General features: G+C 39.7%; 1 protein-coding gene and 1 long non-coding RNA gene across 5 annotated transcripts in view; one reads left to right on the top strand and one right to left on the bottom strand.

The window, feature by feature from the left end:
* LOC117604079 (uncharacterized) overlaps window positions 1–25,060 on the top strand; it is an 83,138-nt gene that overhangs the window by 4,822 nt on the left and 53,256 nt on the right. The gene's annotated exons all lie outside the window — the stretch shown is intronic.
* The window catches only part of LOC117604070 (fibroblast growth factor receptor homolog 1), a 49,017-nt gene that overhangs the window by 1,472 nt on the left and 22,485 nt on the right, over window positions 1–25,060 (bottom strand). For 2 of the 3 annotated variants that reach the window (XM_034323759.2, XM_034323760.2), the window contains exons 2-10: window positions 15,244–15,385; window positions 4,368–4,712; window positions 3,863–4,255; window positions 2,730–2,917; window positions 2,295–2,427; window positions 1,725–2,213; window positions 444–942; window positions 227–367; window positions 35–140 (exon numbers count right to left, since the gene is read on the bottom strand). In XM_034323759.2, coding sequence (XP_034179650.1) covers window positions 35–140; window positions 227–367; window positions 444–942; window positions 1,725–2,213; window positions 2,295–2,427; window positions 2,730–2,917; window positions 3,863–4,255; window positions 4,368–4,712; window positions 15,244–15,328 — 2,379 coding nt within the window. In that variant the 5' untranslated portion in view covers window positions 15,329–15,385. Of the gene's footprint in view, window positions 1–34; window positions 141–226; window positions 368–443; window positions 943–1,724; window positions 2,214–2,294; window positions 2,428–2,729; window positions 2,918–3,368; window positions 3,551–3,862; window positions 4,256–4,367; window positions 4,713–15,243; window positions 15,386–25,060 lie in introns of all 3 variants that reach the window. The other variant, XM_034323761.2, reaches the window with a different exon arrangement.

Here is a 25,060-nt window from a genome sequence, read left to right as displayed (position 1 = left end):
TAGGATAAATTTGATTTGAACAACTGTTTCTCACCTCGTTCGCAGTTATCGTCAATATCCTATCGAGATCTTCTACCAGTTCCCCAAACATTGGTCTCTCGTTGGGCTGATAGCTCCAGCAGTCTCTCATCAACATGTATCTGTAGCAAGCAAATTATTATTTTCTTTTTTCTTATAATGGATAATTTAATAGGTAGAATAAAGAGAATGGTCTCGCCGTTCTTACATTTCTATGGAACAACACGGTGGTTTTTCCATTCGGTGTCCAGTCCTTAGTAACTGGAACAATTTCTCCACGGACGGTACGGACGGATAAGGGGTGCCACCCAATGTCATGATCTCCCACAACAGAATTCCGTACGACCATCTGAAACATTGAATATTGTCAGAAGAAATCTCGGTGAATTTTACTTTGCTACTTTAAGATTTCTTTATTTACTTACACGTCGGACTGAGTGGTATAGACCCGATGAAACAAAGCCTCGGGCGCCATCCATTTAACCGGAAGTCTTCCGTCTGTCGTTTTCCTGTAATAGTCGTGACAGTGGATATCCCTGGCTAGTCCAAAGTCCGCGATCTTCAACACGTATTCGTCGCTGACCAGGACGTTCCTGGCCGCCAAATCCCTATGGATACATCTTCTGCTAGCCAAGTATTCCATACCCCTGGCTACTTGGTACGCGAACGACACCAAGTCCTTTTGCGTGAGCGTTTTTTTCTCCTTCTGCTCTTGGCCGATCGTTGGTTCGTATCCTGACGATGGTCTGTGATCACGAAGGAAGTCTCGTAAATTGCCGTGTGGCGCGAATTCCACGACAACGTATAACGGTCCTCCTTGTGTACACGCGCCTAGCAGATTGATGATGTTCACGTGTTTACCGATCATCTTCATCATCTCCATTTCGGAAACCAAGTCCATCATCTCGGCGTCTGTGTGGCCCTCTGTAACAGATTTATCGTATAATTAACTTCTGTAAGGTGATTGGTGATTGTTTAACTGAGCCTTGTGGGGTTGATAACCAGCTGTGCCATTCCCAAATTTTTGCTTATACTGGCGGTGGTAAAGGGCGCTATAGCGCTAATTAACTATCCACTCCGCAGCAGCCACCACCCTCCAAGTGGTGCCGGGTATAGATAAATTGCTCACTCATGGGGAACCACAAACGTGCCGTTCGGGGCCTTGCAGCCAGCCCCAGCGGTGTCATGTGCCAACCCTTTCTCCTTGTGGTGTGGACCGGGCACCGGCTATTCCGGTGGCAAACGGGGCTCTGGCTATGGGCGTAAAGCGCCTGGTGGGTGTAGTTGCTAACCCACTCAGGTTAGTTTGTCAAAGTAAAAGCGTCCTAGATCAAAATTCTTTACATGCCGACAATGAGTCAAGTGTTGGGCCTTCCGATGAATGCAATGACTAATCCGGCGCCACTTGGTTGGGAGGTGGCTGCTGGGGAGTGGATTTAATAGCGCAATCGCACTCTTTAACAGCGCCGGTATAAATGTAAACTTGGGAACGGCAGAACGGGTCATAAACCCCACAAGACTCATTGGAAACAATAATCTGCCCACTCATGGGACTTATCAATCATTGTGTTCGGGTCCGGAAGACCCAACACTTGACTCTTCGTCGACGTAAGGAATTTTGATTATGGGTCGAAAAAACTAACCTAAGCGAGTTAGCGACTTGCCCGTTAGCTTTTGTAAGATATGAAATAATAGTGTTCACATACCTTTCAGCATTTTTACAGCGACGACGTTAGGGATTCCAGGTTTGCCAGTGTTCGTTTGCGCTCTGACCACTTTTCCAAAAGCACCCTCTCCCAAAGTGTTTCCCAAGATCAAATGTTCCCTGGACAGTTCCCAGGCACTGTCCACCGGGAGTTCGTATTCAGAAATGCTTCCTCCGTTGCTATCCTCTGCGGCGACGGTTGATTTTTGTTTCTCGATCTTCACCACAGGCATCAGCAAGGGTTCTTGAACGTTCTGAGCGTTCACCAGATTCTGTTTCTCGACGATCACCTTTTTGGTCCATTGAGTAACAACCGCGGCTCTCGCTGTCTCAATGGCCAGCAATTTCTTCATCTTCTCGCGTTTTAAACGGTGGAAGATGTATATGACCACCACTACGCCCACGGCGAAGAAAATGAAGAGAACAGCCGCGAGGACGTTGACGAGAATCTGTGGTTTCGCTGTTATCGGCATTCCCTGTTCTTCCAGAGCTAATTATCAGAAAACAATTAATTTCTCACATTCGAATAACGTCTGACTGTGTACTTAGGAATTATCAGGTATTTTCTTACTTTCGACCACTCGAAGATAGGCACTGCTGAAAGTTTCTCCCAAGGCATTTTGCGCGATACAAGTGTACCATCCTTCGTCTTGTTCAGTTACATTATATAACTTCAGTACTTCAGGATTCTCTGCGCCTCCAGCCTGTAACAAAGAAAAAATCAAGTTTGTCTACTTCGGTAATTAGTCTTAAGCAGGAGGTATCTAACAAGCGAAGGATTCTAATCGTTGTTAACACTGCTATCGAGGCACTACATGACCAAGCATTTCTTTCCATGGAAAAATATTTATAAAATATTGCAGTTGGGTTTTAATTATAGTGTAAGGTTTTAGGAAACGAAAGCGTTAATCACAAACACCGCTGAGTTAAGAAGAATGTTTGATTAAGAATAGAGAGGAGGTAGAAGCAGAGTGTCGTGCAGTTTGAAATAGTTCTACGTGCCCACCTTGACCTCCACCCGGAAACTTTGATTGGTTTTGTTGACAGTGTCGAAAGAGGTGTGATAACCGTGATACCATTCGAGGTGGCGATGCGCATCCGATAGAACCTCACAGGTCATAGTAACGTTGTCTCCTATCAGAACGGTCGTGTTTCTCGGTGGCCTGGTCAGTATTGGCCGATGTTTCACGGTCTCTATAGGAAAAAATAGACCCAACCACCTTCTTTACCAAGCTCGAGAATTCTAGGATAGTAGAGAGAAAAAGGGAACCACTTGGAACCGAGCAATTACGAATTTTCTGTTATTTAGATTCTATTATTCTATTATTCAAAGTTTCATTTTTCTTCGTCCTCGGCTCCAAGTGATCAGTCCTCAGAAATTAGACAGGAACGAACACAGAATTATCAAGAACAGATACACGAATGAAACAACGAGTTGTTAAAAACGATTTCTTCCAGCTGGAATCTGAAATTGTATAAGGCACAAGAGTTCCTCCACCATCGTTAGTCACTACGGTATTTATAATGATCTGCCGCACCAGCCTGGTCAATATTCCACGTGTAAATGAATCTAGGATTAAAGAGGATCGTTTAATTCGTCGAGAAGACACAGGAACCTCCACCATCGACAAGCTGCTGTCTGTACCTGGAGCAGAATTCCATTCGGTGAATTTTCTTGGTCAACCGGGTATTCGACTACCTTCAGCCACTGTATGTATGGCTCTAGATCAGACACGATCGGACACTTGAATGTCACCGTGCTGTTCATCACCGCTGTCACGTTCTTCGGGAAATCCTCGTTGATGTACGGTTTATGAGGGAAACGTTCTACACATTTATTTTAGCAAAATGTCACGACAGGGATTTTTCAAATTATCGCTGACCATTCGTCCCAATTTCAGGACGTTGAATTTAAAATTTCAAAGACTAGGAAGTAGAATTTTCTTCGTGGCTGGTGTGAAATTAAAAAGAATTTCATTTCAGCGTCCTGAAATGTGGATGATGGACTTATAATAAGCTGGAAATTCATAGGGAATTTAACTTCTTCTCAAAATCTAAATCACTCAGGACAGCTACTTAACAGAAGCAACGAGTAACCAGCAATTATTTCTTTCTGTTTAATTAATCAAGCTCACTCACCGACAATATCAACCTTGGAGGTGCGATTGATGCATCCCAGGTAATTACACACGACGCAGGTGTAATTACCACTGTCTTCAGGTACTAGATCCTCCAATCTGAATATCCACTTGGTGATCACCGGTTCGCCGAGCTTCCTTTTCGGTTCTTTGTTGTTTTTTAACCAGGTGATATTTGGCGTTGGGTTGCCAAAACTCGGACACCTGAGACGTAACATATTTCCAGCTGGTTTCACCACTACATTAGGCATCTCGACGCTTTTGTTGAACGACGGTGCTCGTTCTGGAACGGTGTTGTTGTGTTCACCAGCTGTTTCGTTCTCGTTCTTATCGTTATCTAGATCGCTGTCCACGTTGTCGCTGTCCAAATGCAGCGATCGCGTCTCTGGTAGGTCTGCAATGATTAAATTGATAATTGCAAATTGAAGTTTACAATCTTCCATCTAATATATCTAATTAGACACGAAGCAGAGATCTAGAGAGGGTTTTGTCAAGCGTATACTAACTTCTCGGTTCCATTTCCAATTCGTTGGTCTCCTCTTCGGGTTTGTGAGCAGTCAGTTTCTCGGTTTCGTGCTGGTAGCCATCGTTCTGTAACGATTCGATTCGTATCGTCACGTTCCTCCATTCGAGCATCCCGATCGATTCGAGCAGACAACCGTACGAGCCAGAGTCTTCGGGTTCGACGTACTTGAATCTCAAGGACTGCTTCATCAGCCGTATTCTAGGCGACGACGGCCGGAAGGTCTTGTCGCCCTTGTACCAGGACGTTTCTGAGTTCGAGCTCATAGAGCATCGTAGAATCAGTTTCTCACCGACCGGTACCGTCACCTCCTCGGGATGATCTAGATCTGTAACAATTAATTAAGATATCCCTTCATTTTCATTATTCGACTAACCCAGCAGAAAATTAATATTCCTTTCCTGTTCGTCTAACACGATTCAGTCTCCTAAACGGTGAATTTACGAAGATAAATCGAAAACGTTCGCTGCTTGGCATCAGTCTTCATCTTCTAATTCGATTCTTCCGCGAATCGTGGTTGCAATAAACACTGCCGAAATTGAGTCGAAGTTGAAAGTTGCGCTATACGATCCGAATTTCCAGCTGCTTTACGCGGAACAGCCTTCTTCTCATTCTAAAAAAGATACCCCGAGAGAAAAGCTCGATCGTAATTGCTTTCAGTTGTCAAAACAATCTTTGTTCGATGATCAACTTTGTTGTTCCCTTGCTTCGTGGAAATTAAAACATTCATCATTTTGCAGGATACAAAAAGGAAGGTAGAAATCGTAAGAGTTATAGGTTGCTAAAATAATTCCAGTAGCGGAATAGGTTAACGATAGTTACAGTTCGCGTTTGGAATTTCAACAGACACCAAGCGACGCGTGTAAAATGGTGATCCAACATCAAGTAGGTTGAATCGCATCTCAACCTTGAAAACGAGCGCGTACGCGTCAGGTCTGATCGCGCAAAACGAAGAGTTTCGATTATTACTTGGCTCTGGTTGCCCGCTTCGCGAAAATCGCAGCCAGCCTCGAGCAAGGAAACTCGTTTTCCACGCGGTCCATTCATGAATTCTCGGAGTCGAGGTGTCGCCATTTGGACATCAGCCAGAGACGAATCGCGACACTGTCCCTTTTGACGTTCCATCTGGAATCGTCTCGTCCCTCTTTCCTCCTCCTCTTCCCCTCGACGCCGATTTCGTTTCTTCCCTGTGGCCAGAACGCGTCTGACTCTGACTAAATTTAGAGGTCTGACGAGGGCGTCTGCACTCCTCTCCTTATGGCTCGAAAGCTTGCGATTACGCTTTGAAAGCCTGTCTGTCCGTTCGTCTGTCTCGAATCCATTATTCGAATCGCAGGTATCGCTAATGAAAATATCATGGAAATTTTAAGGTTCTGTCATTTGAATTTTCCCACCCTTTCCCGAAGGCATCCTTAAAGAAAATACAGTGTAGCGAATAGTAAAAAATTTTGACATTTCAATTTTTCCGCCCTTCTTTGTAGGGATCTATAGGGAAAGTTATGGCTGAATTGAGAACTCAAATTCGGTATATAACCTAAATTGACTACAAGAAACCGATTAAAGTTGGTTTCAGAACTGGATGTCTTACCGTTTTCGAGATATCGTGGTAAGGTTAGGTTAGATTAGGTTAGGTTCTGTGTATGCGCAGTATTGAATAGCGCATACGTAGTCCCAAAATTGTACAAAAATTTCTTACCACGATATCTCAAAAACGGTAAGACATCCAGCTCTGAAACCAATTTTAATCGGTTTCTGATAGTCAATTTAGGTTATATATCGAACCTGAGTTCTCAATTTTGGAGGGGCCATTCGGAAACTATACAAAATTGTACAAAATTGTACCACGATATCTCAAAAACGATAAGTTATCCAGCTCTGAAACGAACTTTAATCTGTTTCTGGTAGTCAATTTAGGTTATTTACTGAACCTGAGTTCTCAATTTCAGTGGGGCCATTCGAAAACTTATCCAAAATTATAATGTAACGAAGGGAAGGGATTTTGAGAATTTCTGCTTTCCCTAAGGAAGCCTAATTTAATCGCTGAGTGTACTCCTCTGCAAAACACTGAGTGTGCTTTAATTCCATCTCGTTTCTCGATATCTTTTGTCCACGATGTCTAAACATCCTCAACGTTCGAGCACAACAAGAGCTCTCTTCTCTTCCTGTCGACGGAAGTCGATCAAGTTTATTGTCTTTGCCGCCAGTTCCGTTCCCGCTTCTTTTTTATTTTTCTCTCGGACACGTGTCACGCGTGTGTCAAGCAAACAGACTACCGTCGCTCCATCGATTTCTCCAAATCAATCCTCTGACTCACAATCAGCTGGCTCGTCGTATTTATATTTCCTCTCAAATCAGTAATGACTTGAATTGTTTTTCAATGTTCGCCAAGATGTTTCGCTTTTTCCGAGTATCATCGGCAGCTCGGATGAAATTCGATTTCTGTGTATGTACAAGAGAGAAGGTGGGCCATCTGGTGGAATCCAGGCGCCAGGAATAGTGATAAACATTTCGAGAGGTTCGCATTTTGCTTCTTTGTCTTCTCTTTGTCGCTCCTGTGAGCTTGATCGCGCGAAAGCCCGCTGCTTCTGGCAAGTTTACTCGGATGAAAGGCCATCCACCAAATCCAACGATCGGCATAAACAAATTCTGGCAAGGTTACACGAAACGAGCATACGTACGTGATCCCTTTAAAGTTTCAACTTTGATATTTCTATCTTGAATTTCAATAGATTCCATTGAACTGTACCTAATAAGTTTTCATTTCGAATTTCAAGATTTAAAAAAATCAATCAGTCAGATCGAGACTGAACGCCTTCAACCCTGTTTTCTATTTCATTCAATTGCAACTGGCGCTCATTGTTTGAGAAATAGAACGTGAGAATTAATCGTAGTTTCGTTTAGGGTGCATTAGCCATTTAGCTAATGGTTTAGACCTGAATCTCTCTCGTTTGACAACCTGAATCAAGCTTCCACGTTTATTTACTCTCGTTTCCATTCGGACGTCCACCTTTTCACGTGTTCCATTACGCGGCGGGACGATTTCCTTCCCGTTTTCCATCACCGATACGATCAAAGTGTGCCCGATTTTTCAACTTTTAAACACCATATAAATATTATCGTTGGAAGCCACGAACTTAAGTATATAAAGTTTAACTTGTTAGATTGATCGTGAAATTAGTTCAAAGGCGAATGCTATGCAGAGCGCTTGACCGAACCGTGTAAAAGAAACAATCAAAATCGATACAGTTTACGCTATCCCAACAATTTCCAGGCACGCCAGCTTCTGTTTAGAAACGGCATAGCATTTCGTTACACCCAGCCTCCTCTGGTCAATATACCTTGCTAACTATTTTAATGAACTAAAAACAAGCCGGCAGACCTTCCTATTTATACGTGTGTATATCTACTATTAACCATCAGCTGTAATTACGAATCAATACCACGGTCAATAAACAAATTATTGGCTTTTCTAACAATTTACCAATTACTTTTTCAGATACGTCTAGTTTTTATGTACCCCATGGGGCGAGATTGTGCGTTGAAGATCTTCAGAAGTTACCGCATTAAACGGCGAGTTAGTACCATTAATTCCCATAGAAATCAGTGATCTTGTTTCAAGAAAATTTTCTATAAAACCTGAGTCTTTGATAGTTACTTTACGATCCTGTTAGAATTGTAAAATAAATTTTATAAGTAGTTTCTTGGTTTTTTGCGACGCGAAGAAAGAAAACGGTAGCTTCCTTGTTCGATACGCCAATTAATCGATAGAAAAATCTCGAGTTTCCGCCTATTAATTATTTATCGACAAATACCGCGACGAACACGTGTATCTCGCCACGGCAATCAGCGTCACGATAAGATAGAAAGAAGGAAAAACGGAGCAAAACCAAATACGGTTAACCTGTTTTTATTTCAGCGTAGAATTCATTCCATTTGCGGTGGAACGAAGTTGATAATCCCAAGGGAATGACCACTTGAGGCTGATTTTTGCGCAATTCTAGCATTCGCGATTTTGCCAAATTTGGATACTGGCACACGCGTCGATCGCTATTCTTTTTTTTTTTCATCTGGAACAGGTAGATGACAGTATTAAAAAATACCACTTACACTGTACCAATTTGAAGTTCAAAATTTAATGAAAATGATTGTATCAACGTGTCATTAACCCTTTGACTGCTGAGGATTCTAGACTTGGACGTTTTGTGTGTACGAAATAAGAATCAAGACAATAACACTTATTACTTTTCTTTATATTCCATTCAATTTCTCAATTTATTTTTTCCATTTCTTTTTCTTTTTCAGTGTTTTGTTATATCATTATAATGTGATAACGTATGGCGTGTAATTAGTAATATGCATTGATAACTATTATTTTTTATGGACGCAGATACGCTTCCATAGTTTGCACCGATAGCTTCCATCGGACGCATAGCAATCGAAGGGTTAATATTTTAAATAGAAAATGACTGGTACGTTGAAGCAATCGGTATGTTGAAATAAACCGTGTCTTCAGCTTCGTTAGAGCAGTGCTACGTCGATTTGGTCCTGTAAATAGCGTCTGAGATGTAACGAGGTATCGTAGGGCTAGTCGTAGGACAGCTTAGTGATTTATGTCCCTTTAATTGCGTTGCCCCTTTAACACCTTCCAGTCAGAAGCTGCACGGTTATCTTAGCTTTCTGATTCTTTGGAGTCGACCGAGGTAGACCACTTACAGTAGGCAAGTCGTTTACATTCGTATCGGGAGTGGATTGAATCTCTCGAGATTTATGCACCTTTCGCGTGAAAGATAAATTGGATCGTCAGCCAGAGATTTATTTGAATTGCGTAATGAAGATCATTAGTTTTGTAATAGTAATATTTTCAACGCGCACAAAATTATTTTAGATAATTATTTCGATAGATTCGTGTGATAAAGAAAAAAGCAAAGGGAAACGAAAGGGTTCAAGGTATCGGGTTGCTTTTCTTCCATAGAATTAATTATGGATACTCAATCCGCTTGGTACACGGGTTAGTTGAGCGCGAAAAAACGTTCTCCAAGTCAGATCTCGGGATTAAGACGATCAAGATACGATCTAAACCGCGTGGGATCAATGTAATCCGAAACCAACGTGGAAAACCATCGGAGTTTCTGTTTGGTCCTTGTACTAGAAGGGCCCCTCTTTATTCCACGAGACCAGCTGAAAAATAGAACCGGCTAAGAGGAATTAATCTGACTACTTTGTCGGATACGACGTGACAACGACTACGTATTTATCCTTAATTTTCCAGCAGAAAGATAACCGGCCTTTCGACACAGTAATAAGTAAACTCAATAAGTGTCTCTTTAAATGAAGTTAACATTCTTAACGCGACAAACGAGTTTTCTATATAAGCCAAGTCAACTTGATGGTAATCTGTTGATGTCTGTTTGGTTGCTTTTCAACATTCTTCCCTTCGTTAGTTTGCTTCTCGTACCATGCTTCCCTATGCCTTCAGAAAGGTCGGCGACGCACGGTACTTGGGATCTATAATTTTTCATTTCTATTTCGCCAGTTATTTTAATATTCCAAAATTCAACAATTTCAGTATTCCAACTCATTCTACTACCTTTAATATTGCAATATCTAAATTTTCGGTAAAAGTAGGGGATTACTCCCCAACAATCTTGAGAAGTTTATTGTAAAGTACGTTGCTCGACCTTCGGTGCTCAATCAAAAGAGACATATCCGGAGATAAACAGATAAAACTAAGATCAACGTCAAAGTTTTCTGGAAATGACTCAACTACTTTAGACAGCTTGTTATTATCACGTGAGAGCTATTGTTTGTTAGAGACATGTCGTGTGATTTATAGGACAAGTACAAGATACCAGGATTATTTAAATGAGAATCAAGTTTTAATGAGATCGTATCGTTTTATCGTGTTGGGACATAAAACCTTATTTCGTTAGAATGACGATAATCTGGATTCTACGATACAAGAAACAACAAAACGATGACAGTAATTGCGCAATTGATATAAACGTCAAAGAAAAGAATCAAACAAAAATAAAATTAGTATATTCTGTAATGCGTTTGATATTAAAGATAAGTCATTGAACCTTCAGAATTTTATCAATTTGACGCATTTAATTTTGCTGATTATACTAAAGTAACAGTTAAACAGTCTTCACCGTGTAATGACTACGTTAATTAACCCTCGATCTGTGTTAATTCGAGTCTCAAGTACATCACTGGCAATATCGAAACGCTGTTTCATCAGAAAGATGAATCACAATCCATCATTGGACATTAACGAATCATTAATCTTTGATCCGTTCAAATTAGAGCTGGTCTAATTAAAAGAAAATTAGTTCATTAAAAAGGTAACACTGGAGGTTATTAATCTTTATTATTGGAATTAAGTATTCCAATAATTTTTGGTTATGGAAGAAGAACCCCTCCGCAGTTTAGGAGTCATATTCACCCTGACCTCTACCTAGTTACTTCAATGGTTAAAATTCACCTCCTTCTACTATTTGTAGAGGACTGGGGGAATCTATTAGAAACGCAGTCAAGATATAGAGGTGAAGACTCGTCGTCGGACATCTTGGACGTTCTAATTAAGATTCCATCTTGGTGGGTTCGTTATTTGATATAAAACAACGGTCGATAAAAAAGAGAAGACGTTCAGAAGGATACGCACGACTGACAGATAGAAACGTTGAACGATTTGACGGCGGGAGATTCAAGTGCGGGTTGGTCAGGTACAAAACGACCCACACGGGGTTGCCTGCATAATTATACCTTAAAAAGGATGATCCCTTTCGAGAGATTAAGGGACAGTGCTCAAGACCGGCTGCTATCTTAATGAGCGTACGCAGCTAAGGCTTGTCTGCCCTCGTCTACCGATGCCAGACAATCGTAATTAAGCTACGGGCTTTGTCCGAGGTCAAGCATACGTGTTTTCAGCCTTGCGATCGCTCGTTATCATCAACAGAAATATTGGGAAATATAAAGTAGGTACACGATAACCGTAATCCTATGCTTTTATTGGGGCAAAGATTCTTCTTCTTCGCTGCGACCATTCATTTAACGATCAGTTTAACTATTCATTAGACAGCTGGAATGATTATTAACAATACTTACTTTGGGAATAATTATTAAGTCGGTTTATGTACATACTCGTGAATAGATTAAGTGAGATCGCAGGAAGTTTAATTAGAAATAAGATTATCCTTTCCAATAAAATTCTATCCTCGATAGCCTTGCTTCAGCGGTTCGAATGGAAATAAAGGTGGATTTCGAATTGTTAGATCATCCAGCTAACGAAATCTTCGTGTCCTGCTGATGGTCCGTTCGCAAATCGCGCTCCTCTGCCATCTCTTTCATTGTCCAATTGGTAATATCAGCCGCTATTACCCTGTTGAATACATTTAATAGACAAAGGATTGGCAGAGGTTCTCATTCGGTGGTGAAGAAACGGCACACGGTTCTGAGCCGTGGAAACGCGGTCGACGAGGTTGAGAGTACCGTGGACGGTTTGCTAATAACGGGCGAGCCCGGCTGTACATATGGCATTCAATGACCGGCCAATTGGACAATTGAGCTCAATCATAATAATACACGTATATACACGGATCGTTGCAACGCTCGCATTTCGGCTTGTTATCAATAAATTTATTTGCCGGAAAGTAAATTCACCCGTTCGCGTCCTGGTTTCAATGATTTTCAACTTTATCAAACCAAACTAAAAAATTAATATATTAAAAATTGTTCGAGCGCTAGTGGCAAATATGTTAAGGGGTTATGCCGCTCTAGAGCGAGAAAAAATACGCATATTTTGGGAACTTTTTTTTTTTAAAATGATGAAATAAATCCAAATTCTGCAAGCATGCCTTTATTTTACAACTAATAAACTTTAAAAATTAATTTTTGTATAGTGATTCAAGTCAAAATATGGGCTCTGCGGCATTTCTTCGATGACGCCTCTTTTTTGTAGGGCTAAACGGCCGGACCAGCAGCTCTTGCAATTTTTAACTTGGAATAAAAAACCAAAATATTTTCGATTATACATATATGAGAACAGTTACCGAACTACGTAGGATTTTTTGGATATATTGATTTTTGCAAAAATGGCGTATTTTTTAAGAGAAAATGTAAAATTTCAAGAAAAAATCGCCAGAAAATTATTTATAACAAAAGAACTATGCAATATAATGAAAAAATCCTACGTAGTTCGGTAGAGAATTTAGTTTTGAATATACTGTTAAATTTTCAAATCAATTGGTGATGATCTGTTTCATTTATGAGTCCGGCCAGTTTGAAAAGTGTGGTTTCGAGAAAAATGCGTTTAAAGTCTTCAGTAATAGTCTCCAGGATTCGAAATTCGAGTACTTAGAGATTTTTCTCACCCATAATCTTTTGCCATATCATTTTTAAGACATTAACACGTTGAACGCCACAGTGAAATTGGGTATATTTTGGAGGGACTAGTAATAATTAATTTTCAAATTTCAAGCTTACTATTTGCACCATATATTTGTACCATAGCAATATTACTTAAAATAATGTTTTTCTATTGTTTTCTTCTAATTATTCAGGTCTGTGTAAATTGCGAAGCCGATCACCGGTGACCCCCATGGCGTTCAACGTGTTAAGACACCTTTTAAGCAAAACAAAAATTTCGATTTTTTCCAAATTCTAGAGTGGCCTAATCCCTTAAGGGTTGAAATCGTTGCAATTCTCATACATTTACAAATGCGAACTATCTTTGCTTCAAACTTCATCAAAATCCATACAACTGTCGATATTATCAGTGACCCAACATTACCAAATTTTCATACAAGCGTACCTAATCTATAATCTTCTCCTTAACACGGACAACGTATCGCGTCGAGTAAACAAAGATTAAAGATTAAATTAAAAAACTCGCATGGAACATATCCGCGTTTCCTCGGATATCTTAGGTAAATTCTCGTTAAGGAAGAGCGAAGAAAGGAAGAGAATCCGGCGTTCAGGGGTATCCCAATAAAACGCCAGGTAGCTTTTGGCCCGAACTTCACCTATCAATGGGCGCACACGTGTGCAATTGCTGGGAATTTCCTAGGAAACGTCGGCTTCCAGCAAAATACCGTTTAGAGAAAGCGTTTAATGGCAAGCTAGGGCTGCATGCCAGATGTTGGCCTACGTTTTCCATCGGCCGACCAATGAAATTCGACTTTGACCGTGTTCTTGGAATAATCACTGTCCCATTGTGCGTGAAAAACTTTAATGAAAGCAGGCCAACGTAACGTGTTTATTACGCTCCGGCAGGTTCTCGATCGGACGTGTTGGAATCCTAATCGATTTCACCACCAATTCGGTCTCAGTATGTTTAAATGACTCGCGAACAAAGTCGATGACATTCGAAGAAATCGATAGCCATGGAAAAAGCAGCGTTTAGTATTTCGTGGAAATTTTGGGTAATTTGGAGGGAAATTTCAACGTTTGAGGATGTTTGAGGGTGTTGGAGGGAGAATGATCGTGCTTGAGAAAAGACGATTATTATTTTCCAATTAAAAAACGATTCACTTTTAAAAGATTCAAATTTAAAATCGATTTGAATTGCCAAATACATTTAAATGGCTTCGAAAAAAAAAAAACAATCATGATACGATATCAGCTATCGCAAGTCATTCTAGTCATTCTATTAACACGTTGAATGCCATGTCACCCATATCTGGGTGACACTTGAATTGTCAAATTATCTATATTATTAGGAATTTGGTTACTTATCTAATTAGAAATATTTTTATTAGGTATTTGAAATAACGGATAATGGAAATAACAACATATTCGGAAAATAATAAATAAAATTTTAAAAAAATAAAAATATCTAACGAAATTTTCAATAGCGTTTGCCTGGCAGTCAAGTTATTTACTAATTCCGGAGAAGACGGTGACAGAATAATCCAATGATACGAGATTAAATTTTAATTAAATTAAATCGTAGTCGTGTTGATTATACACTTTTTGAATTTATTTATATGTAGCTGCAAAAGGTGCCAATAAAGTTTGTAGAAAAATCTATACAAATTACCCAAAGTTTCTTCTTTCATTTCCCAAAACACATTATTTTATTCATCATCAAAGCGCAAGAATGCGTCTTCCTGTCAAAGAGACGAAAATTAAAAATACTTGCGCGGATAAAAGCAGTAGGATAGTCTTTCTTACGATCATGATCCGATGTCTTTTATCATCCTCGAATCTTTCCAAGTCCCTTCTTTCGTCTTCTCGAATCTATTTTAATTTTTTTCCCCTCTTCGTTCCATTCATTCCACCCCGTCACCATCCTCTCTTCGTTTCTCTCTTTTTTCTTGCCCCGCGAAAATATCCTGACTTTCCTTTATAAATCCACTCGCGTCTATGCTCGAAAGCATCCTACCACTTTTTCTTTTCTTCCAGCATCTTTTTGCTCGACGAGGAAAGAAAAATTTAGCATCAGCCAACGGACGAGGAAGAGCGAACCAAAAGTAGACGTTCGAACGCTAAACTTAATCGCATCGCGACTGAAAAGGAATCCCCGACGACGGTGTAGTTTGTATTTTTAGCTTTTTTCATTTTCATTCCCGATGGAATAGCGACGATCTTTCGTTTGTACCGTTTTCCTTCGCGAAACATTTTTTCGATTATTTACATATTTCAAATTCTTCGAATTTTTGTCGAAAGCGATTTGATTTTTCACAGTTTGCTCATGCTGAATGGAATAATATACGAGCTATCGTGTAGGTACACTGAGTTGCATTGAACTTGTCGCAGTGAAGTTGGCTACAAATTCACTAACGTATTCACGCCGCGTCGGTGAGTGAATGCGTGGCTAACTTCACTGCGACAAATACACGTAATTAATGATTTCTTACCTAATCGAACGAATTGTCCTTGGATGGATCGATCGATCTTCAGGATCAGTAGTATCCCAAAGATCAGACATTTCGCGATCGCCATCCCGACTTCTTCGACAGTAGATACACAGATAGCTAGTGGCGCGGCATTAGTGACTTTCTGAAACAAAATATACACCATTATTCAAAATTTATTGAAAAACAAAAATTCAGAATTGTAAGCATATAACTGCATTATCGATAGGTTCAGGAACATTCCCGAACTTTCCTTACTCCCCACCACCAGGTATATATACATATATGTATATGTAACGCGTCCGAGGCAAATTCAGACGTTAGACCGATAGATAGATTCACGACATTCTTGGACGACGGCGTGGTTCCGCGAGTATACGGTGAATAAATTATATTTTGTGAATCCTGACTAATTTACGAGTTTATTTAAAACCTCCAATTTATATATTAAACTGGAGAGAATATCAATCCTTTTTCTCCTACAGAATTGAATTTTCAAAAAGGATTTCTTAGAAAAGCCAATCGAGCTTTTAATCAAAATGTTGAACAGCAACAGATCCTGCAAGGGAAGCTGAAGAACTTTCCTAGTTGTACGGTGCACGTGATCTATGGGGGTCGAGTGCATCGCAACGATGCACCGGACGTGTTCTGGTACTCGAATTCAGGCCTGCTTCGAAAGCAAGGAGCCGGCCATGTGTTTTCTAGGGTAGGTCTATTATTTCTTTATGGCGAAGGACGACACCGCGCGCCCGATAGAAGTACATTCTATAAAATATACCCAGTCGAGCGTACTTTTCGATCAGATTTATGACAATTCGCCACGCGTGCCGCGATTCTGATGTTACTTTATGGGACCCCTTACAAACCGGTCCTCTGGTTACCTTTTAAACGCCTCTCTATTTATAAAGAGGCTGTCTTGGTCTGTTACTTTTGTCCCTGTTATCCCATATAGATATACCATAGTTATCCCATAGATAGTGTCTAGTTGCTTATATTTCATGAATTTTTTCATGGTATTTTATCTGATGATCTAGGATCATTATTTGGTGTTTTTTAAAAAAAAATGAAATTATGAAGTATCAGCTGGTGATGGAACATTAAATTTATGGAGAATTATATGTAGATTAGTACAGGTAGGTGCTTGTAAGTAATAAAGGGGTATTAGGCGGTGATTATAGAATATTAAGTAATTATTTTATATTTTTATGGGAACGATGATGTCAAATTACTCGTCGAGTACTAAACGTTCCAAGATAATTAAAACGACAATAATCTAACACTTTAATTAAACGGTATCAACATATTTCTTCGGGTCAGTTTGAAATATCTAATCAAGCTTAATTACAATTTACGAGTTCACCAGAAATCTACAGAATAGTACTGAAACAGGTTTTCAACGACTTATATTGTTGGTAACAGAGTCGGTAAATCGAGGTGAAATATTTCAAGCTGATTGAAAATTATTACCAAAGTTCTCAGTTTGAAAGATCACATTTGCCTAGAGATCGACCGTCCGCGAAACTGCCTTCGTAAAGATCGTATTAACGACACCGGAAATCCATAAAACCGTACGATGAGTTCAATTTCGAAAGATTTACTTGCACTCTCGGCGAACTTGTTTACCCCGCAAAAAGACACATTACCACGTTTGCGGTACCTAGGCAAGCATCCGGCTAAGGGTCTTCACCGTTCGTTTATCTTTGTGTGTCGCAAATTGCTTACGAGTCTGTTCCTAACAACCGTGAACCCTCTAACGAAGTTGTACAACCTATTGTTTCAGTCTAACAAGATTCAAGTATTTTTTATTCACGGAGACAGGCTAATTACAATTCCGCCTCCAGAAGTATCCTATTTTCCATTTTGTAATATTTGGAAATTGAATTTTCCGTTTGAAACACTTTCAAATCCCATCAAGATCAACGCCAATCCACATAACAATCAACGATTGACTTACTTAGCCGGCAGTTTAAATAGATCGGGACGATAACGAGGCAGGAACACGTAGGCAATCCAATTTTCCAATTTTCTCGACTGACGAGTTGCTCTCACTCTCGGTTCGTCAATTACGGTGCAGCCTTTCGTTCCGCCAACACGCGATAACAAATTGAAATTCGTCCTTTTTTCTTTCACTCTGAATCTACGATTTTCAACCATCCCCTTTGATCGACTCGATTTCCATACGTAAATGAAGAAAGACACGTGTGCACCGTGAAGAAAAAAAAAATCTATTTCACTTTCGAATTCATATCGACACCCATATACATATATATGTATATAAAAGCTTGAATATTTCGGAGCCTCTTTATTTATGCGTTCACGCTTTATCGAGCGTAGAGAGACCTGCTGTCCGGTAAATAAGATAATGTATTCGATCCTGTCATGCAACAGCTACGAGAGAGACCTCGTCCCACCTCCTATCTGATAAGATTAAAAGCAACGTCTATTCACGCGACTCTCGCGGCTAATTCGAAGCGTATCGCGTGCGATGATCCTCGCCTGCTCGCCCTTTCCGAGCCGATTACACTGTCGCGTCGCGCCTCGTCTTCGTGATTCGCGAGTAATCAACCGACTAGAAGCTCGCCTCACACTTATCTTGCAACTTTTCGAGCATCCCTTTGCTCTACTTCTTGGATAAGTTTCCGAATGGCCTTACTAAAATTGAGAACTCAGGTTCAGTATATAACCTAAACTGACTACCAGAAACCGATTGAAATTGGTTTCAGAGCTGGATGTCATACCGTTTTTGAGATATCGTGGTAAAGTTAGGTTAGATTAGGTTAGGTTTTGTGTAGGTTGTATCGAATAGCGCATGCGCAGTATCGAATAGCGCATACGATTCAATTATGCTTCCTTAGGGAAAGCAGAAATTCTCCAAATCGTAATTTTGACAATATGCATGGGCTTCCTTTCGTTACATTATAATTTTGGGATAAGTTTCCGAATGGCCTTACTAAAATTGAGAACTCAGGTTCGGTATATAACCTAAATTGACTACCAGAAACCGATTAAAATTGGTTTCAGAGCTGGATGTCATACCGTTTTTGAGATATCGTGGAAAGGTTAGGTTAGATTAGGTTAGGTTTTGTGTAGGTTGTATCGAATAGCGCATGCGCAGTATTGAATAGCGCATGCTCAGTATCGAATAGCGCATACGGTTAAATTACACTTCCTTAGGGAAAGCAGAAATTCTCAAAATCGTAATTTTGACAATATGCACGGGCTTTCCTTCGTTACATTATAATTTTGGGATAAGTTTCCGAATGGCCTTACTAAAATTGAGAACTCAGGTTCGGTATATAACCTAAATTGACTACCAGAAACCGATTAAAATTGGTTTCAGAGCTGGATGTCTTATCGTTTTTGAGATATCGTGGTAAGAAATTTTTGTACAGTTTTGGGACTACGTATGCGCTATTCGATACTGCGCATACACAGAACCTAACCTAATCTAACCTAACCTTACCACGATATCTCGAGAACGGAAAGACATCCAGCTCTGAAACCAACTTTATTTGGTTTCTTGTAGTCAATTTAGGTTATATACCGAACCTGAGTTCTCAATTTTGGTGGGGCCATTCGGAAACACAGCCTTTTTCTTTTTTTTCATTCGATTCAAGAGTCCAAAAATTGGCTCACGTTTTCGTCAGCCAGCCTCGTGTATTTGAAATTCAGTTTATTTGCACTAATTCGCCATCTTTTCAGACAATCGAGAAACTACTATTACGACATCGACGCGCAGACAATGTTTGTTTTTCTTACGATTCGCCCGGTTCACGATGTGTGTCTAAAAATTGATTGTTATTCTGATTTCGTCCGTGAACTAACGCGCATAGAAATCAAGTTTTATTTTTAGTTTGATTCGAGGTAATAAAAGGAGATTTGCAAAATTTATAAAAATCAATTTGGTATACTTGAAAGAAGTTTGATTATACCGTAAAAGGTGATAATTATGTATTGCGTATGACGTTAAAAGGTGTTCATATAAATCTACATCGAAAATTTCAATTTGTCCGCGCGCGAAAGATCGAACGAATGGTCGTTGATAAATTCACGTGGCCATTAATTGTTGAAGTAGGGTGGAATATATTGTAAAGGGACACGAGAATCGGCAGCTTTGATGTCGGTGAATGCGTAAATCAGCCGATTTCCTTCGACAAATCTCGTGGAGAGTGGTACCTGCCCATCCCCGAAATTTATGCTAAGCGAACCCCTCGGGTGGTCCTTCGTTTAACATCACAGACTGCCACTAAATTTGAATTCCTTCAGGGATGACCATGACTTTCGTCCTGTCATATTATCCTATCGACTGTACGATATATTGTTCCTCGAGAAAGCGTAAAGGACCCCCTTATTACACGCCTTAAATCGCACCCTTCAAGGAGGCGTTGCCTGTATTTTACATTTTCTCAATCAAACTAATCAATCTGAGGTCGGTTTTTCATTATCAAACAAAATTTCAATGATTTCAACCAATTTGGAAGAAATTCATAGGTAATATTTTTATTTTACAGTTTGAGTAACCATAACCTTGGTCTTTGAAATTTTATGATGGCACAAGAAGCCATTAATTACACCAGAAAAGTTCATCTCGTAACATTCTTCTTTTTGGAATTCTTCTAGTCAATCTGGCGACCAGATTTTCGCCATCGACTCCCAAGGACCCTGAAGACCCGCAAATTCTGAAACTCGACTCCTCGTCCATGTCCTTTTCCCTCAGACCTCAAACAGAGTGGGTTTTCTCACGAGAATCTTTTTGAGAAACAAAAAAAAATGAAGAAACCAGACACACCGTACGCGTGTGTCCAGAATACATGTCTGGAGGGTGGAACAGGTGACAGGATCTAAAGAGAATTTTTCCCTCGGAAACTCGTGAGAGAATCTTCTGAATCTCTGGATTACCTCCAAGGAATATTAATCGTCCTCTGAGGATTCATAACTTGTTTTTTTTTTCTTTCTTTCTTTTGACTTATTTTCTTAGGACTTGTTGAAAGTGACAGCACACCTTGGTCAGTCGTTAGATGGTTTCAAAAAAGTGATCACTCAGGACGAAGGATTCTCAAAAGCTCGTTTGGATGGTAATGAAGAAATAATTGTTGAAGGGTACAAATAGGTATTCTGAGGTTCGATTTTATTGAAATTAGCTTCAGAAGCTCGTTAAGATGGTAATGAAGAAATAAGATATAATAAATGCAAGATATTTTCTAATTAGAAATTGATAATTACGAACGAAATATTAAAACAGCGTTTCTATTAAGATTGATCACATTACGATGTAATCATAATTTGTCATCAAAATGTTCAAAGTCTAAGAATTATCGGATCAATTTTCGGGGACGTCTGACCGCGTGCTTGATTAACTTTATCTTGTGAACAAAAATAGGGATGACGTTTTCAAATTGACTACGATGGATTAAGCGAATTCAGATTTTGAAGCAATCTCTGGCATCGTTAGAGATATTTAATAACGTAATTATTCCTTATCGAGACAATAAAATCTAGAAAATAAATAAACTGAGTGAGATGGAATCAAAAACGACCTAGTATCTCAAATTTTCTATTAATAAAAACAAATATAACGTGTTATGATTCTTCGAATCTGACATTGATATCATGATTTCTCTTTTGTATGATTATAATCTTTTTTTTTTTTAAACAGAACTATTCTCTAAATTTTCTTCAATTTTTCTTTGAAAGTTTCTCATAGCATCCTCCTCTAAAGTTCTGTACATTGAAACTTTCCCTCTCGAAAAACGTATCCCACCGAGCATCCTTAAATAACTGGCGAACACCTCGAAACTTTCTCTTCAGCAATGAAAAACGGCGCCGTTAAATGAATTTCCGCCCAGTCGGTTAATAAAAACGGCACCGGTGCAGCGAGACAGTGTTCAGACCTTCAAATTACCACCTTGTCGGACACCAAATTTCCGACCTAAGTCACTATAATTATGGGTGGTCTTTAGTACACCACCCCGATGAAACAAGCCCGATCGATTTCGTTCAATTTGTTCAGCTTCGAGAATACTTGTTCTCGAGAAATAATGTTTAAAAGAAGAACAATATTTTCTAATTAGAAAAAATACTCTCCATCCCATACAAGACACACATTTGCTTATAAATGACTGATTTTTTCCCTAAGACTCGGGTGTGAACGAGGATTTTATGGGAAGAATGCGGTTTCTTAGGTTTGTTTCTTGCTTTTTCCCCTTTCTGGTTGATTCGTTGATACCAGGATCGTTTGCTATCGTGATCCAGGCTCGTTTACACGAAAAGGGCATTAGCTTCATTGTCTCGTTAAACGAAGATGCGAAGGATACGTTGATAACGCTGCTAATTGAGATTCGATGCGATGGAAAAGTCGGTTTCCGTGGATCGAAACGATCAGTGGCTGGTCGACGTTTTACCAGGGGTTTGTAGAATCCCCCGGGGTCTTCAGAGTGGGAGAGCGTTGGGATAGCTTAAGGAACATGTTGGGAGTTCCCAAGAATAATAGTAGAATCTAGGGAGATCGTACGGCGTATCTAGGGAAAGCCTAAGGAGAGCCTAGGGAGATCCTAAGGGGAACTTAGGGAGAACCGAAGGAAAACCTAGGGAAGCCTAATCTAGAAACCTCCTTCCCTTTCACAAAATGAAAATTCTTGAACTTTATGACCAGACGAAGGAAAAGTTTACTTCTAGCCTCATTCAAAATGCGTGGATCAAGCCCGAAGCTGATGGTTTTTTAGCGGTTACGCATTTTCGAGGCAACTGGCGCCCCGTTTACGTTGCTTTTACGAGACGCGTCGTAAAGCAATGGAAATTCTTGGATTTTATGACCGAATACCGGGGAAAATTTTGTTTTCATAACGTGACCGTGGGTTTTCGAATCTAACAGTTTAATTTATATGTTTGGAGAAAATGATGGATCGGTTGGAAAGAGTTACTTTTGTCAGATAAACATCGAGGGACTGATAATAACTGTTACATTCTTATGGGTAAATTTATTCCACGATATTTCAACAGTGGGTCCAAAAAGTCTGCGTACATTGTTTAAAACAGAATACCTCATTTACAATTGGACCAAATGACTTGAGGTTTTTCGAGAAGCTATATAAAATAATTTACTAATTGAAAGATATGTGCTTTCGTCGTTTTAAAAAATTACAATTTGTTGAAATCGTGAAAAAAAATAGAACGTGACTAGTTCCGTTCTTAGATGAAAAGTCGCGATTTTCGGAAATTTTAATTACTTGTAACTTTTAAACGCGTTGACCGATCTCGATGAAATTTTCAGCACACACATAACTTATTTAAATCTACCAAAGACATATTTTAAATTTTCATTATAGGTTCACATAAAAAGGTTGAAAAGTTACTCTTCACTATTTTCTTTCATGATTTCAACAAATTGTAATTTCGTAAAACGACAAAAGCACATATCTTAGTAAATTAATTTATATAGCTTCTCGAAAAACCTCAAGTCATTTGGTCCAATTGTAAATGTGGTATTCTGTTTTAAACAGTGTACGCAGACTTTTTGGACCCACTGTATGTATCTAAGAATATCAATGTTGTCAAATGCTTATCATATCTAACACCTTTTGATTACCAATTATCAGAAGAGCTCTGCCTTTTTTCTAATCATAAATGAAATTCTCCCGAAATTACAGTGATTTAAACAGCGAGTCTTCTTTCATTTCCATGTTATTTAAATGAGACAAGGGTAGAAATTGATAGTTCGAGGCTTCGAATTTGCTACGCTTCTACTCTGGCATTATTTCTTTCGAACACGTGCGTCTAATATCTGTTCTCCAGATTTTACAGCCTAGAACCTCGTTTTAATGAATAAAAATAACACCCTTCTTTAACGCGTTCTCACTTTCAAATTCCACAGACATTCCATCATTTATAAAACGTTCTTTAGTTACTTCTTTCGAGTTGTAAAATCAGAGTAGCAGAGAATGGAGTAAGTTTGTTTCTTTCTTCTGAAAGAAATTAGGAAAGAGAATCTCTGTTGGACCACCCACACCGCGAACGCTGCAACCTTACGCATAGAGTCACATGGGGTTGGAACGGATATTCCCCTGTAAGCGGCTTACTTTAAGAATCGACACCCTTCCGGATATTTCAGGATAACGTTAACCTCTGTCAACCTGTTTCCAAAATAATTTATCTCAATCAATTTCCGCTTTACATCGATTCAGATAAAACTGTCCCGCAACCAGATAAATTGACAAAAGAAAACAGAGAATATCTCACAAATCACGGACATTCTTGCGAAAACCGGAAATCGCCCAAGGGTCTTAAATTGTTCGCCTCGCGAAAGGACAATTTCTGTGTCACGTTTACAAAGTTGTTCTGAAAGGACATTTTCAAAAGCGTGCAACCCGTATGAAAGAAAACAAGGAACCAGAGCGCGCACACATACACGTGTGTAAGTACGTGTGTACGTTCGAAGAAAGGATTCGCTTGTTGCGTTTGTTGCGTTTGTTGCGTTGGCGTGAAATAGTGACACCGATGGACGGCCTAGCACGTGCTTCCGGTTTATGGCTCAGCCAGTTGTACGGTTTATGGTGCAGGATTTATGGGCCGGACTACGGTTCACAGGAGCGTTGCCTTCCAGAAAAGCAGACTGTACCTTCACGAACCCTTCCCTTTCTCCCTTTCCCTTTGATCCAACGCCGACGAGGTGGGTGGACGAGATTTCTCAACCGCGAGAAGTTAACGAAACGGCTTCGATTAAACGCCCTTTCTCCGCGCGAACCGAACGCGAGCAAAACGTTCTCCCGTTTCGGGATCGGTTCATAAATTTTCGGTGATCGTATCGCTTTGTCCTGGAAATCGACCCTATTTATTTTTTACGATTTTACACCTAACGCTTCTCACCCGATTCTTCTTCACATTCCCCGTATATTAGGGTGCTTTTTCTTTCCCGTCTTGTTTGATTTTTATAAATCTTTTATAAATTCTTCCAAGTTTGCTATCTTATAATTGCACAAGCTCGTTCAAACCAATTACGTAAAGTGACGTACTAACAAGATTTCGATAATAAAAAAAGAGCTTATCGAATATTTACTTTTTGCACCACCTCAACCCTTTATCTGATTGCTTCTGCTATTGCACAAACATTAATCTAAGATCGTTCAAAATCCATTACGTAAACCTGTATCCTAACAGTTAGAAAAAAGAAAAGTTATCATTTTCTTTTTTTCCAATTAGAAACGATGCGAGTCACGCCTACCTACCCATCCCTATTTCGTGTTTGCATTCGTACGGTTACCTATTTACCTTGCACTCCAACAGTGCGTATCTTCGTCTATTCACCGAGTAGGGTGAAAAAGGAAACGCGAAAGTCGTCTCTAAAAGCACAGAAGCTCGCTGAAGAAGCGGGCAGAGGCGCAAGAACGGATTCTCGATCAATATTTAAGCAAGCGCGGTAGGTTTTATCGAACCGACCGCGCGGGAATAATTTGTTTCAGCCTTTTAGGGAGCTTGTAAAAAGAGAAGAGGAAACGGTTCGATTAAACGGAGCAAATTTAACCCCTCGCGATACGACCGCTTTTACGTCAAGGATTAACGACCGATTCTGTTTCTATAAACCGATCGGAATCGTTTCGAACGACGATGAAATTTGTTTCACGACCTTCCGTGAGTCAGCCGCCTTTTAGGCAGCACGTTTCTGGAATTTATCCACTTCCTTTCGTTCTCTGTTTTTTATTTTATCCTTCAAAGTATACAGAAAAAGGATTTTATATGGAACTTTAATGATTAGGGTAGCAGAACATAAAGTAGACATTGTAGTTTACTGAACCATGTTTGCATTTTTTATGCAAATTTTATTTGC

Source organism: Osmia lignaria, chromosome 11, assembly GCF_051020975.1.
Source record: "Osmia lignaria lignaria isolate PbOS001 chromosome 11, iyOsmLign1, whole genome shotgun sequence".
Lineage (NCBI taxonomy): Eukaryota > Metazoa > Arthropoda > Insecta > Hymenoptera > Megachilidae > Osmia > Osmia lignaria.
The sequence above is the reverse complement of the archived record's forward strand: the minus strand, read 5'-3'. Positions and strand labels throughout refer to the sequence as shown.